This window comes from Rissa tridactyla, chromosome W, assembly GCF_028500815.1.
Source record: "Rissa tridactyla isolate bRisTri1 chromosome W, bRisTri1.patW.cur.20221130, whole genome shotgun sequence".
Lineage (NCBI taxonomy): Eukaryota > Metazoa > Chordata > Aves > Charadriiformes > Laridae > Rissa > Rissa tridactyla.
The window spans coordinates 1,991,362-2,007,209 of record NC_071496.1 but is presented as its reverse complement, the minus strand read 5'-3'; the positions used below and the strand labels follow the sequence as shown (position 1 = coordinate 2,007,209).

The 15,848-nt window shown below is 45.0% G+C and overlaps 1 protein-coding gene across 1 annotated transcript in view; it reads left to right on the top strand.

The window, feature by feature from the left end:
• The window catches only part of LOC128901974 (netrin receptor DCC), a 583,836-nt gene that overhangs the window by 529,895 nt on the left and 38,093 nt on the right, over positions 1 to 15,848 (top strand). Inside the window, exons 20-22 of the mRNA XM_054184191.1 lie at positions 2,223 to 2,417; positions 7,439 to 7,471; positions 14,243 to 14,308. Coding sequence (XP_054040166.1) covers positions 2,223 to 2,417; positions 7,439 to 7,471; positions 14,243 to 14,308 — 294 coding nt within the window. The remainder of the gene's footprint in view (positions 1 to 2,222; positions 2,418 to 7,438; positions 7,472 to 14,242; positions 14,309 to 15,848) is intronic.

Genomic DNA, 15,848 nt, shown 5'->3' with positions numbered 1-15,848 from the left:
ATATTGACTGACAGGGACTGAACTTAATAGACGCTTCACAATGACAGATTTTATTTTCCAAAACATTGCATAGAACCTTAGTGCCTAATTAAGAAATCCATTACAAACCTTTAATGTTAATTTAGTTTGAAAAATACAGTAGAGTTCTATCTGAGATTTTGCATTTAAATGATGATTTTAGGCTGGCAGTAGACATCTGAGGGGTATAATTATTAGGAGAAACATTTCTCGTCTTCAGAAATATGCCCGTTACCGGTCACGTTGCTACAAACAGTTGGGACGGCCCAGCTCTACAATATGCTTTTGTGCGCGAAAAAGCGTGTTTGTGTCACCAGTACTGCCAGTAAGCCCAGCAACACGCTGCTGAGGCGTTGGAAAACACCAGTACAAGAGGAAGAACGCTGCAGAGTGCCGTCCCACGCGAGCCTTTAGCCATGTAGAGCAGCGGGTGGGGTTTTAACAGTTGTAACTCCACCGGCATCAGACGCCCAGGAAAATATCCCACTTTCTATTACCAGCAAAATAAGGAGATATTTCCATGCGGACATGGCCCAGCAGTAACGATTCCTAGGTTAGACTTGCACAACGGTGTATAATTTCGCTCTACGTTATCATCGGGACTTTACAATCCGTGACGGTGTCCGAAAGGAGGGTGTTTTGATGAAATAGCTCTGTTTACACGAACCTAATTTAGCCATTAGAGAGAAGAAATGATCGTTCTGATGGACAACACGCTGAAATAAGGGTCCTGATTCCCCAGTGACGAAAAGACGAAATAAAATAAAAGCTTTTCCTGACTTCCAGGGTGTCAAATGACTCCGCGGTAGCAACTTTTATAGAGTTTCTCCATCGACGGCAGCGTTCAGACTGGGTCCCTTGACATCCGTGCGCAGACATGGTTCTTGTAGCGCTGGGTTGAAGAATGAGTCTCGTAGGAATTTTTTTAGGACGTGTGTGGTCCAACGTTGCTTAGAGGCATCAAGCAGAGGAAACCGCTCCACGTGGAGAGCAGAAATACCCCCAGCAACCAAATCTTCATCCCTACAAGTGCTGGAGTGGGTGTATCTGTGTTAATTTGAGAAACAAATATGAAGTTATGAATATATATATCTGTATTAATCCAGATGTCGTGGTCAGAGCAATTGCTTTACGAACTCCAAGCTACAAGCCTCTAAATGAAATCCCATCACATAAAACAAGCCCCCCCCCCCCCCCCAAAAAAAAGAAGAAAGCAGAAAAACATACCACATCCATCCTAATGCCGCTTGTCCATGGGCAGTGTGACCATGGAACGAGTTTTGAAAAGCATTTTTCTTTCAGGAAAGAGTAGGGAAGTAGCAATAGTAACTTTTACGCCAACTTTGTAGTACCTGTGGATCCAGGCAGAAGGATGATGTCCGGAAGACCCTCTGGGGCTCATTCCTGCGGCACGGCACCTAAGACCAGGCTTAGAATGGGTTTTCTGCATATAACTAATTTGCCAGGGAGCCTTTCAGGAAAAAAAAAAAAAAAAAAAAAAAAGAAGGTATTTTCAAAGTTAGGCAGAGACTGGTGTTGCGGGGTGTGCTGGACCTCGCAGCCTTGCTTACAGCCTTTGTTCTTCTTCCCAAAATTACATTTGTTGGCAAGATAATTCCTACAAACTCTTTATCGTTTCCTAACACTGATCCTTCTGCTCTCCGAGTTCTAAAATTTTAAGTTTTATTCGGTGGTCAGCAGCGATCGTAGTACTCTGAGCTACCAAAATCTTTCATTCTTCATTCTTTTCCCCAAAATACTTTCCCCTGTAGTTGCCAAGAACTATTGCATGGCTTCCCAAAAGCACCTGCTAATTGAGGTGTATCATTAATGCCCCTTAGTTTTATTTCAGCACTGAAACACTAAGGACTTAGATCATATGGTTTATGGCAGCTGTCGGACTAAACGGTGCACCTGAATTTGAGAAATGTGCTTGTAGCAGCATTTTAATGCCCGCTACCTATTTTTACATTTGTTAAATCTATATTTCTTAGAGCGAATACTGTAACTGTGGTTGTGTTCTATAAATAGACAAATGCGTATTGTCATAACATTCCTCAAAGCTAGTTTGATGGGAGACCTGCCATCCCTGCTTTTAAAAAGCCAACCCCGATTTTCAAGAAATCGGAATTTTATCTGTCTTTCGTAGCAGAGGCGCGTTAAAATTGGATTGCAGCACTAACTGAGAGACTGTGTTTGTTCAGCTTACATCCTCTTCTATACTTTGGACAAGAACGCTCCGATCGATGACTGGGTTATGGAGTCCATCAGCGGCGACCGCCTCACCCACCAGATCATGGACCTCAACTTGGACACCGTCTACTACTTCAGAATCCAAGCGCGCAACGCCAAGGGAGTGGGGCCCCTCTCCGATCCTATTTTCTTCCGGACTCTGAAAGGTTTGCATCTGTGTCATCGGGATATTAATGACACGTAGAATTTTCTAATGCCTCCGTGGGAGCTTTGCAATTAATTCCCTGTCAGCCAGAAGCGATCTTACTGCTTGAAACTATTATTGAGAGATAAAAGCAAAACGCTACGTACGGTAGTTGACAAAAGTAAACCACATAATGAGGCGGTAACTGTATTTTTAAATTCAATCAACTGGAGGAAAGCACGCTGACACCACCTAACTTTCTACCGTCAGTAATAAAGCTAATTGGATTTGACGGGATTTCTCTAGGGAGGTCCCTTTTCATTTTGGATCCTCCGGTGACGGTAGGCACCTGTAATGACTCACCGCTATCAACAGAGTAGACGTGCAAAATTATGATTAAAAACCTCAGCAAACTGAGATGCAGCTTGCCTTTATATGGGGAAAGTTATTCCGGATATTTTGCGGTATCTGTTGTTAACAGACTAATTAATACCCGATCCCTCTCCCTTAGTGACCAGGGAGAAGGAGCGGGCAAAACGAGGGCACCCAATTTTTTGGAGGGGCTGGTATTTCAGCGCCACTGGGTTTATGAGAGCAAAGGCCCGCGCTTGTATCAGACCCGAATTCAAATTAACATGGAGAGAGAGATTCCCCTTCTCTCTTCCCCGCTGCCTGACACGATCTACCCAGAAATGATGAGTTCTGAAGACGTAAGCGATAATAGCGTGAGTGGGAAGCGAGGTGCTTGCCGCAGCTCTGCTCCTTGTATTTTAACTGTCGCTCATTCATTTGCACGAAGGTAGGAAATTACTTTTTAAAAGATAGGCAATTAAGGAAAAACTCCAATGACACAAACAGCCAACCGGTACCGGGAAAGAAGCGTGGCGTATGAGAGAGCACGTTATCGCCATGTCTTCTCTAGAGAAAATCCAGGGATTTGGATGGAAAAATAACATCTTGGCAGAAGGTAATTGAAACTGGATGGGCCTGAGAAGTCTCGACTGGCGGGAAATTAGGGAAATTCAGACTCAAGCCTGGGCCTGAGAGGCTTGGAATTAGCGTTCGCACTCAGCCCACTTTTTGATCAGTTCTAAGTGACTTCATTTCCCGCCAGCTGTACAAAAGCCAAGCAAAACGACGGCGGCAAAGGGCAACGCGTCGTTCCCTTTTGGGGGGGACTTGGTTGGTTGGTTGGCGAGAGCTTGCATTGTTGGTCCTTCAGCAAACCCGCATGTGAATAGCGGATTTTTTTCTGCTGGGGAAACTCCGTTTTCAGCCCTTAAGGCAGGCTGTCGATGAACGAGGCAGTGTCCTCGGCAGCCCTCTTGGCTCCACTGGTGTCAGTGTCTCCAAAACGCGCTCAAGCCGGGGAGCGAAAAGCCTCATGCAACGATTTTCACGAATTAGCGAGAGTCGGGGGGAATTGAAAAAACAAAAAAAAAAAAAAAAAAAGAAAAATTATATCAATTTGTCCTGAGCTTATCGCCGCCTGCCCAGGTTTGCAGGACTTAACTTGTCCCAAGTCATGTTTCGCTTTGAGTGAATTATTGGTAAGATCCCGATTATTCATTCGCCCCTGCCGTGAAATGGGAAGAGATAGCGCTTTGCGGGCGCTCCGTCTCTATCAAGCGGGTGGTGCCAGCTTAATTTCACGCTCACAATTTGTGCCAGGCAGCAGAAGTCTATTAGACCGGGTTTAAAATGAGTCAAGGCATCAAAATATAATAACCGCAGACTAATGAGATATGAAAAGATCGAGAGAGCCAGATAGCTAACTAAACCAAAAGATTAATGCACTTGATAGCACCTACTCTGTAATGTTTACACAAAGTACCATAAAACTCATTTGGGAAATGAATTCGAGATCAGACAGCATCAACAGATACCAAAAAGATGAATTTATACATTTGTTACATCTTGTAATAGCCTACAAGGACTATGTCTAATACCCTGCCATGAATACTTAATGATATCCACCCTAAATATGTCATGTTCAATACTATTCAGCTGGTTTTTTGACAAATCTCTCCCTGCGCTTGAGGTGAAGAGACTTTCTGAAGTCTCGAGCGCGTTCTGAATGATGCAAAAATGTTGGTTTCCCGCCCTTAATGATTCTGAACAGAAGATGGGCACGTGCCAGATGGTAACGTGGGCTCTGATGGCAAAAAATCCGTGTCCTGATCAGAGGGGGTTTTACTAAAAGTGTCAAAGATCCACTGAGTCACCCCCCGGTCTCGTTCCGTGGATTAGAGCACATAAAGCTCCTCCGAGGAAACCGAGCCATTGCTCGCGTTGTAATTGTGCTGTGAGTATTCGGAGTGACTTTCCTTTACTGATGAAAATGTAGTGATCTGTGAAAAAGAGATATGTTTAGTAGTAAATAACGCCCCCGCCGAGCAACGAGTTTATATTCTTCCACCTCGGCTCCACTGATGATAATATACAGGCAAATAGGCAAATCCTTACCTTATGTAAATCGTCGTTACGCTGTGAACCTCAATCACTCTGCGACACTTTACATCAGTTGAGGATCTGCTTTTTTTTTTCTTACGCTCCGGCTGGTTAAATTTATCACTTACAGCGCGAAGAATCTGATACGTGCTTAGGGACCTGGAACAGAAGGATAAAGTGTGGCTGGACGTGCCACCTTTTCTTTTTTGTTCTAGGATTTAGGCCAAAATTTGAGGTCGTGACTAGGATTTTTCATATTCCTTACTGAGTCTGGATGACTTCAGTAAATACTATGTGTACACATATATATAAAAATATACGTCTATGTGTCTATGGAAGAGAAGCAGAGGGTGCCCAAACAGTATTCGTGTTTTGCAGCCTTTCGCAGTGTATGGTCATGAATTTCCCCCCCGCCGAATCTAAATTCTAACTCTCGCTGTTGCATTATTTTTACGGCATATACCTTCCCAGAGATTCGTTAAGTGGCAGAAGTAAATAAATAGCCTGAAATTTGCTTGCAACTGCCCATTGAAACGGGACAGCTAAAGAGCGAATGAACGAACCGGCGACAGACAAGACAGGCAGGAGGATTTCCTCAGTCTTCCAAATAACGTGTCAGTGGTTTTTTTTATTATTTTTTTTTTCTCATCTATTACGGAAACAAGCAAATCTCAGAGCTGCACTTGCTAAATACGCTTTCTCCTCAGCGCTACCTGTTCTGGCTCTCAGCCAGCGTTGACAAACCAGACCTTCCTTGTGTGCCGAGCGCCTTCAGTTACAGCGCGTTTAAGAGCAGCGTTCCGCTTATCGGAATCGCGCGAAACGTTATATCAATAGATAGAACCTGACAAAAGTTGCCTGTTGATGCGCCTGTAGACGTTAACGTCGCGCATGAATGAAGTGCGGGATCGGATGTGGGTTTAAAAGGAAGAGTGGAAAGGGAGAGAGAGGGAGGCGATGGGCTGACTCTCGGATATTCCCTAAGATCAGCAAGGAAAACTCTCCGTGGCCTTTCCACCGGCCGCCAGAACAAAAATTGCCACTGTATCATTTCTACAAGAGCCCTGAAACCGCAGATGATGCCGGTTGCCCCCCTTGACCCCCCCAGCTTTTGGCAGGGATGCTGGGGGGCGGCATTTCTAGCCCTGCAGTGCCCTCTAATGCTGCCTTGGCGGCGCGGTTCATCGCCAGCGCGTCCCAGTTCATAACCGGCACCAACCGGGGACCCCCCCGGCACAGTTATCGCCCCCCCGGGCCGCAAGTTGGCAGGGGCTTCGCCTCCTCCGTCACCTGGAGAAGGCGGCAAACGCCGAGCGGTGCCAGGGCAGCGTCCGAGTGGCGTCAGCGCTGGGACGGAGGTAACTTGAGCTGCGAGCAGGGATTCCTCTTCCCCTGGCTATATTTGTCCGAAGGGAAAAGTGATAAGCCAGGTGTGGGTCCGTGGGGAAGTGCAGACTCGCCGATTTCTCGGAAGTCCGATGCAATGTGCTCCGTAGGCCCCTTTTCTTCTCCGCATCCATGGGAAAAAGTCTGAGAGGGGGAAAAAAAAAAATTCCTGAGGGTTTGGGCAGTCATCGAAGGAGCTTTTCCCCCCCTTTCTCCAGGCACGGAGCTCATAGATGTGTCTCTAAATGTAAATTATTGCTAGTTCAGTACCTCCTTTTGTTCCTAGCGGGATGCCATGATCCAGAGGAGGTTTTGTCGGGATTTTAGCAGCCCGGGGAACAGCGCGCTCCGCACCTGCAGGCAGCGGTGATTTGACTTCCAGATTCATGTGCCAAATCACTTCTTTTTCCCCCCAATTTCCTGTGCTTAAGGTTCTTGCATAATTTATTAAGCAGAGGACTGGTTAATGCTCTACGATGGTAGCTACTTAGGAATCCGAGGAAAGTTTAATTCCCTCGGCCATATCATAAATAGTCTGAAGTTGTAGCTGTGCAGGAAAGCTTTTAATGTATCTGTTGAATTTTGAAGTCTTGTCTGGTGCACTTCAGATCACGCTATCTTTTTATGGTTATTATGCAAAAACCTGTAAATAGTTTTAAAGCCCTTTGTAAAAAGCTGAAACAACGATAATATAAGTCAGGCTGAGCTTTCAACGTGGAGGTGATTTGGCTGTAATTAATTCAAAGAAGCGGTCTCTCTCTCTCTCTCTTTCCCTTTGTGCTTAATTAAACGTCCCAGATCACATTGATAAAAGAACAAGAGAATGAAAAAAAGGTTTCACAATTGGAAGAACTTGGTGAAAACTATCTGCTATAAAGCACAGTTCAGCCTGTGGTCAGAGTGGAAGGAGCCTCTGGACGATGCTCGTGGCCGTGTGGTTTAGATTTAGGCGGTTCTGCAGGAGCAAGGAGTTGGACTCGATGGTCCCTACGGGTCCGTTCCAGCTGGGGATGTTCTGTGATTCCATGATTCTGTGTTTGTCCTCTCAGTTCTCCAGGATCTCTCGGAAAACGGGAACGGCAAAACTCCTCCTGCACCATCCGCGCCCGGTGCAGGACGGCCGTGCCGTGCCATCCCGCTAACGCGACGTGTCACCTCGCCACCGCGGAGCTGTCAGCCTCTAATGACATTGTCTCTTTCTTGCAGCCGAGCACCCTGACAAAATGGCTAATGACCAAGGTAGGGTGCCCTCAATCTGTCACCTTCGCTGCCGGGGCCTCGGGGACGCGCCGGGGAGGGGGTCGCGCTTCTCACCTGGGCTGCACACCTGATGAGGCAGACGCCGGCGCGATAATTAATCTTGTTAATGAAGTTCTGCTCGGCTGAGGCTGCTGCTTTGATGGGGAAGATGTAAATTTTCGGGAGAGGAAATTGTTTTGTCTCTCTTTCTGAAGGACCAATTAAAATGTCAAGCTTCTTTGTATGAAATAAATTCTTAGTCTCTCTGCTGCACTTCTGAATAATTCACATTAAGTATAATTAAGCTCAGCATAATTTCCAGGCTCCTCTTGCACCCTTCCGTGGGTTATAGAGTAAAGTTCAAAAGCCTCCCGGTGAGAAATCATAAATCATCTTTTCTCTCAAAACAGCAGCTCCTGTTTAATAATAGCAAAGTTTAGTCAACTTTTCAAGGCATTATCATTACGTTTTCCAAATACGAATATGTGTCTAATTAGTCGCAATTCCTCTGCTCCTGTCTCCTTTCAAATACTTGTGCAGTCTGTTGCTAGGATATTTTTCCTTTTTTTTTTTTTTTTACTTTAGACCTATTTATTATGAAGTATTTCTTTCAATTACAGCGAGAATGTTGTACGTTTATGTGCTGTCTGCCCAAGGAAACGGTGACATTTTGAGAACTCAGGCCCGATCTGGGGAGGTTTATTAGGATTTGAACTCGCTGATTTTAAGCGTATGATTTGCTGAAAGAAGGAGAAGTATACAAATTATAAAATTAAAAGCTCGTTTTGCTCGGTATGATTTTTTGCACCACGGCACACACAAATTGAAAATGTCAGGTTTGAATAGATAAAAACTATTTTGAAAGGGTAAAAGTGTTAGGTTACAAAGAAGCCTGAAAGTAAATTGTCAGTCTGTTTTTCTCGAATTTGCATTTAAAATGTTTTTGGGCAGGTTTGGGAAACCTGGGAGGGGCTTCAGCACCTGCTAAACGGCACTGAAAAAGCGTCAAGTTCGGTTTTAAAAAGAAAAAAGGGAAAAAAAGTGAGGCTGGATGGAAAGTAGAGTTTGTGGTTTGGTTCTTCACTCTGTATGTCTCTTTTTTTCAGCCTAACAAGATGGTTGTGGGGCCGTACAGTGGTGCTGGTTAACGGACCTCAAAATGCCATGGAAAAACAGAGTTCTGGGTCGTTTTGTGCATCGTGTTCCTGTGGGAACGCTGTGCCCCTTGCTAGGGTTTTCCTTGCTACGGGAAAACTCTCCCCAGAATAATTCATTGTTCTTGCGCAGCCCGAAGAGTGTTTGCAGCCGATGTAGTGAACGATATTCCACATAGACTTTAAATCGGGAAAGATTTCAGCCAGCCTGGTGTAACTACGTGGAGCGGGATGTCTGGCTGACGCGTATCCCCGGGGTGGTGACCGGGTGTTGCCATCGCAGCCGTAGCCTGTGAATTCCCGGCGGATTCGGGGATGGTGGGGTTTTCTGGTTTGCTTTGAGTCAAATAACTTACTAAATTGAAATGAGGTTAGTGTGTCCTCAGCAGACAGCATGAGTTAAAGACAGTCCCTCCTAGTAGATAAATACTGTCTTTTGCCTGGCTGGTGGAAATACACGGCATTTGCGTTCTGTCGTATATAAGGAGGAGAAATTCTCAGCCTTTTGTTCTATCTTCCGTAGGCTTGTTGATACCTGAATTGAGTTTCCATTTGTACGTGACCTCAAGGATGAATTCTAATAAGATGAAGTCCAAGGTCTTCACTTGCATTTACTTGATCTTTAGGCAACTCTGTTAAAGACAAGCCCATGGGCCCAGGTCTCACCGTAACTGTACTCCGAGCACATTAAGACAAACAAAGTCAAAGTTTCTGCAAGCTCATTTGCCTTAGAAATCATCAAAGCTAATTCTTTAATCGTCCTGAACCAACGTCTGCTGAAGTCAGTGGGAGCCTTTTAAATTACTCTGGGCTTTGGACAAGGCCTTTAGGGCCATCTCCGCCGCAAATGCAATTCTTATTGAGTGACATGAATTAACTCTGGTAGGTCATCTGTCTCTAAGGCCGGCTCGTGGTTCCTGAGTTCAGGAAGCAAAATTCATTTACGTGGTAGAAAAGCACTGTTGGAGGGTGTGGGACACGCAAGGGCATTTGGGCAGAGACACCGAGGTTACAGGACATGAGGAGATGGAGCTTTGAAGATCCCAGATGTGGGGTCAGCTAGAAGGACCGTACAACTGCTGCCATCCTTGGTGCAAAAAAGGAGATGGGAAGGAGAGGAGAGTTTGGGGAGAACCTCAAAAATTTCTTGGTCGGATGTGCTCCCTGTTGTATGAACTCCTTGGGAGAGCAGAGACCAGCCACTGCAAGAAGGGTGGAGAAGAGGAAGGAGGCAGGAGATGCCTCCTCTCCATTATTTCAGTCTTGCCCATGAGCGATGGAGAGAGTAGAGCCCATCCCATCCCATCCCATCCCATCCCAGCTTTAGTCAACAACTGTCTGACAGAGAATGAGAAATCCTGTTGCTGAAACGCAAATAACGCTCCCAGGGTGCAAACACTGTTATCCGAAGGGCAAAAGGAGGAGGAGCATCGGCATCTAGAGAATCAAATCACGTATTTCCCAAGAGAACCCTTAAACCTGAAGTGGGCGCCAAGCCCGTAAATGTGTCAGCTTCCTTTTACATTTTTATATTGCATATATGCAACTGGTAGAGCAGGGCATGTGCAGAGGTCGTAAAAACAGTAATGTAAAAAAGTAAGAATAAAATCACAGTTTCAGACGCCCAAGAGAGAATTTTTGTCACAAAGCTTATGTACGTGGGACAAGGCCAGCTGCGTGGGCCTGAGCTGTAGTAGAGGCTTCCTGGAGTCTAAAAAAACTCCGTTTACGATTTTCACCCAAAATATATAGAGGCAGATTGGGCAAAGAAGAGATTAATTCTTTGTGGCTTATCTTGCCCCAGTTTCCATTCGATAAAACAAATTCTTTAGCCCGTATTTTGTCAATACAGGACTTGTCAACAGTTACGTGTTGCCATCGGAATTAGATCTCTGCAAGAGCAAAAAAAGCCAATTTCTGCCTTCGGACTACAAATGTTTTATAACATTCCCTGTAAATTTTGATAAAAGGAAACATACACAATTTTGAACCAGTGTTTCTCCTTATCTTAGGAAATTTCAGTACGTTTTAGTGTTCAATTGTTTTCTGAAAACATACCTCCCGTGAAATGGGTCACGTAACCTAGATAAATTCATGTATCGCTGTGGAAAACGGTTACATATGGAATACAGGTATGATCGTGTTTTTTATATGACATTACTCTTTTTAAACCATAAACTGGATATTTATAAGTTCAGATTTAATTTTTACTGCCGCGATGAGGCCGTTGGGAGGTCCCTTCTTCCCCATGCCCGGAGCAGGGCCAGTGACCGTACCCACGAAAAGCCTATGGGGAAGATCATCTGAGACAGACATCCACAGCATTTATTTCCGAATCCCAAGGAAAACACTGGTCTGCATTATTTTGCATCCAGTCCGGAGGCAGGTGGAAGGGTCTCTAAGTGATGCCGGGGGATTTTGCATCTCCTGAAGAAGGGATGAACTCTGGGTGCTTGACCGCACGCTTGCTGGTTTACACCTCGGTGCTCTGCATCTCGCGTGTTAACAGCACACCGCTGCCGTCAAGAGGGTTTGACACGCGGTCCGGTCACGCCTGGAATTCGGCTTTCAGCCGTTCGACCTTTGCCGTGTTGGATCATTGCAGGCGTGTTGCTGTTTGCCCATTTGAAACCTTCCTGCGCTCCCTTTTTCTGCCTATGCCTTCATGCTTGAAAACGGCTGCCGGTCCATCCCCGGCCCGATACCAGCCCCAAAACAGTCGTCTCATATTGTGAAGGCAGAAGGCATCGAGTTTGCCTGGTTTTTTTTTTCCTATTAAAGCTTTTGATGGCTCCGGGCTTTGGGTTCTGAAGCTATTTTGCAAACTCTGAGCGTAGCAGGAGTGAAAGGATGAGCAGTTCAGATCTTTTTCAAAGAGCTGCTTCCTAAACAAATAAGGCAGTGGTCTGTGACTCTCTTCGCTAGAGAAAAGAAATAAGAAATATCCCATTTATCAGAATAACCCCTTCTGGGGGGGGAAAAAAAAAAAAAGCCTTTTAAACTCTTGTCATCTGGCCGTGTTTACCAGGCAGGTGTAGGAACTCTTTCTGAAGGTCCACAAAAAGGAAAGAAGGCAAGGAATGCTTGAAATTTAAAGCAAATGGGTTATTCCTGCACATCGGTTGCGTTTCCTGCGATGCTGACACGTAGTTGAGACAACTACCTCCAGATGGACTTAAAAAGCCTAGGGATAGAAATGGTTCGTGGAGGTGTGTTGGCTTAGAACAGGGCATGGATAATCCATAGGGGTTAAAGCCCTACCTACCCTTGAACGTATAAAACCTTCCAGTGCATCAGAGATTTACCTCCTGTCTCCTAAGTGCTTAAATTTCTGTGTTTATCCAAATATTGAATAATGTTTGTACGTCTTAACGGCAGAACAGAGCCGAAGTACCGTAAATTCCATCTTGACGAACTGTTGGAAGACCGTTTGTTAAGAGTTATTTGCCTTCCCGTCTCTTCGCAGTGAAATTGCTTCTGATTAGACGACTTTTTGAAAGCTACCCTCAATGAGTAAAGCTGGAAGACTCTGCTGCATTGGGATGGTTTTAAAACTTCCAAGTGTTTCTAGCCCAAGAAGCACCCGACATGGACGGTGTAGCCCAGACCTTCCCCTGGTTGCCACCTGGCTGCCTCCGCGTTGCAACCATCCCGAAGAAGTGCCATCTCCGGGTGCCAGTCACCGTATTAGAGCCAGAAATGAAACGGGCAGCTGTTTGCACGCGTATTTTTATAATGAAAATGTCATGTATAATGCCTTGAAAAGTGCTGTTACGTTAATTAAGAAGGTACTTAACTTCAGAGTCGGGCCTGCAGCGTTAGGTTTTTTAAGTCTTTGATATCCTGACTTACGTTTTCCAGTCTGTTAGACTCACGCTGAGATGTTTCAGTGTGGGCTAAACGTAAAAAAAATAGTAACTTTTAGCAATCTCCCATGGAGATACCCAGTTTCCTAAGCACAATATAGCGCCGGGGTCACAACATAGTCACAGTTGGAATGTCACGGTTTAGAGTGTCATCTTGGTAAACAGAATTACGATATGCCTTCCGTTTATCTCTATTTTGTCTGCTTTTACAGCTAAACATTTTGCAACCTTACTTTCTTGGTATCGTGTTGTTGTAGCTGTGCAATTACGCTGATTGAAAAGATGATTACGTTGAAGTCTCTTCTGATGATAATCATCTGCCATTTATTTAGGGCCATTCATCACCAAATACTTTGCAAATTGGTAGACAAAGTTACGCACGTGAATCTCTTCGCAATCCACAGAAACACAAGTACCTCTGGAGAGGAATATGGCAGTTGTTTTAACAGTGCAGGAAAGTTAAAATGGGGTTTTTTTGCTTAATCTGCCAAAAGATCTGATGTAGGTGGTGGTTGGTTGATGTAGGAGTTAGCTGGAATAAGCCCTGGGAATTCCGTGCCCTGGACCAAGTTTGCAGTTGTTCTGCGGAATCCCTTCACCAGCCAAAACCCACCTTCAGGTTCTATTTGTCTGACCTAAGGGATGGCAGAGCCAAAAAATAGAGTGCCCCAGGGTCTTACGGCATCGGTGTCGATGTGATGCTCTGGCAGCCTCTCAGATGTGGGAGATCAGCTGAGACCGTGCCACCTGGGAAGGCTCATTTGGCTAAAATGAAAAAAGTAATTAGCTTTGGAGGAATGAGATGGCCACGTTGGGGGTAGTATGCCCATACCAAGCGCAGGCTGTTGGCATGAGCTTGGTCTTTGCCAGAAAAGCGGCTTTTACCTCAAACCACTTCTCGTGGGGACTTCGACTACTCAATCCCGTATCAGTAGAGATGAGGAGAAGCTTGGTAGGACCTTACCAGCCTTTGTGGTTCTCCTTCTGTCAGACATGAGGAAGCAAAGATGCACTTGGCAGGAACATGGCCATGCCAACAGGGCTATTTATCCCGAAGCTGATAAATAAGAAAAAATAAAGCCGAGGAAAAGACGAACACCTCAAATTTTGCCATATTAATTTGGAGTGCGGATGTTGCCTCAACAGCCAAAATATTATTGGAATAATAATCGTATCCCTTCTTTTTTCTGTCTTTTATTTTTGATGTCAGGCTTAGAAAGGACACTTTTGGGGGAAAAAAAAAAAACACAAGCGGTTGTGGAGTTGTATTTCCCCAACTGTGTTCCCACAAGCGGTAAAACAAATGAAAGAAAGCTCGCTTAATTGTGGTGGAAAGCCACCAGGCAGGTGGAGGACGTGCCTGCAATTTTCCGTACAGCACCGTCCCTCTGCCGCAATTCCAGCCTTTTGTGTGCAAAAGCAGCTGTCTGAATTCTTCCCCGTCACCCGTGGAGGGGACACAGACGGATGCTGCCATCGCACCTTAGTTTGTCACTCTAACGAGCACATCTGGAGGAGGGGGGACGGGAAACAACCCAACAGAACAAGGCAAGCTGCTCAAAGGGCTGAAATTCAGCTTGATTCCAAAGCCTGCTTTGATGACAGCTTTTCCCCGGCACATATGGGATGACTTTTCCTGCGCTGTTTAATGGTTTAAACGTTGTCAGGCAGGCGCCGTCTCAAGCAACAAACGTGGCTGTGCTGGTTTACCTGTCACGTCGTGTCTGATGCGTTTTTTTTAATGCCAACAGGTCGTCACGGGGATGGTTCCTACTGGCCGGTGGACACCAACCTGATAGACAGGAGCAGTCTGAACGGTAAGTACAGGCTCCCTCCAATCACCCTCCATAATTAACGTGCACTTTTGGTGATAACCTCCTACTTTTCTTCTCTTTATTGCTCTCTCGTTCCTCCCTCTCCTGGCTTGGAGGCCACCCAGCGTGCCCACCGGTCGCACACTTGCTGTTTTACAGGGACGAGTTCTCTCGGCTGTTGAAAATCTCATCCCCGTGCAAAATACCTGCTGTAAACCAGATGGTAGTTTTGACCAAAAATGTTAACCAAAGATAGGGTCAGGACAGCACGTATTCTGTTTTGGCTTTCTTAAAGCTGATCCCCAAACTACCCATCAGGTTTCCAGCTGATGGAGTACTCCCAAAAGTATGTCCCACCTCAAGAGGTGTTGTAGATCTGTCTCAGGCCATGGGAATGCTTCTAACAAAATAACAGCTTCAAAAGAAGTTCAGAAGGCACTTCACATTATTATATTTCAATTTTAGCTTTCTGCAGAAAATACCATTTTTTTAAAAAATTAATTAATCCTGCCCTAAAATAGGAAGAAATGAGAGGAAACCCCGTGGATTAACAAAAATTAATGGAACCTAATGAGTGCCAGCTGGGGTGTAGATGCACCATCAATAACTTCTTATTGCAGACCCCGTCTCCGTTACCTAATGAAGCATTGTCGTCTCACGTTATTGAATGAAACAACAGACAAGATTCCCATAAATGCGGTCTCAAGCGAGGTTTGAAAGTACAAAATAATTACAAGGCACATAGCTGATTAACTCCCGCTGATTATTTTCCTCAGCCAAGACCAGGAGGGAATACAAAATTCTGCTACCTTTTCTGCCCTGCTTTGCCGCAGCCAACACACCACTGTTGTGTGGTTTAGGCTTTCCTCCTCCTCTTCGTGGTAATTCATCATAATTGTAGGAAAACTGACTTTTGAGAAATAAAGAGAGCTTCCAGGGACGGCGAGAAAGGGTAGGGAGTGAAAACTTTCCGTTTTTCGTGATCACCGCTGTATTTTGTGGTACATTCCCTCAATGCCTTTTACTCAGCGTGGAAATGAAAAAGAAACCAAACCCCAAAATCTTTGGGATTTCTGTACTAGACCGTTGTCATTCCGAAAGGACGGGACTCGTAGCTGCTTGTCTTGTTCAGCTACCTGGAAAGAAGCTATGAGAAAAGGGCGAATTATTTAAATAGCGTAATTAGTTAAGTAAAGAAAGGATATGAGGGCAGAGAATCAAGGCAGACTATTACAATTAAATTACATCTATGGCCAACTAAAACTATTATTTGGAAAGATTTCTCCTTTTTACTTAGATTTTTCCTTTTTACTTTTGCATCCAGTTGTAGGAAAGGCAAAATGAGATGCCAGACAAGTATTGATTAGTTTATACATGGGAGGTGGTGGGGACGATGTGAGAACTCTATACGTTTTGTTGTGAAATCTCGGTTATGCCATAGCACAGCTCTTCCCTTCGCATCCCATTGCTCCGAAGAGTTAGTTTTTCTCCAGGCTTAAGCGGAAAGATATTTTGGGGGTTGTGATTTTATGAGATGCCTGTA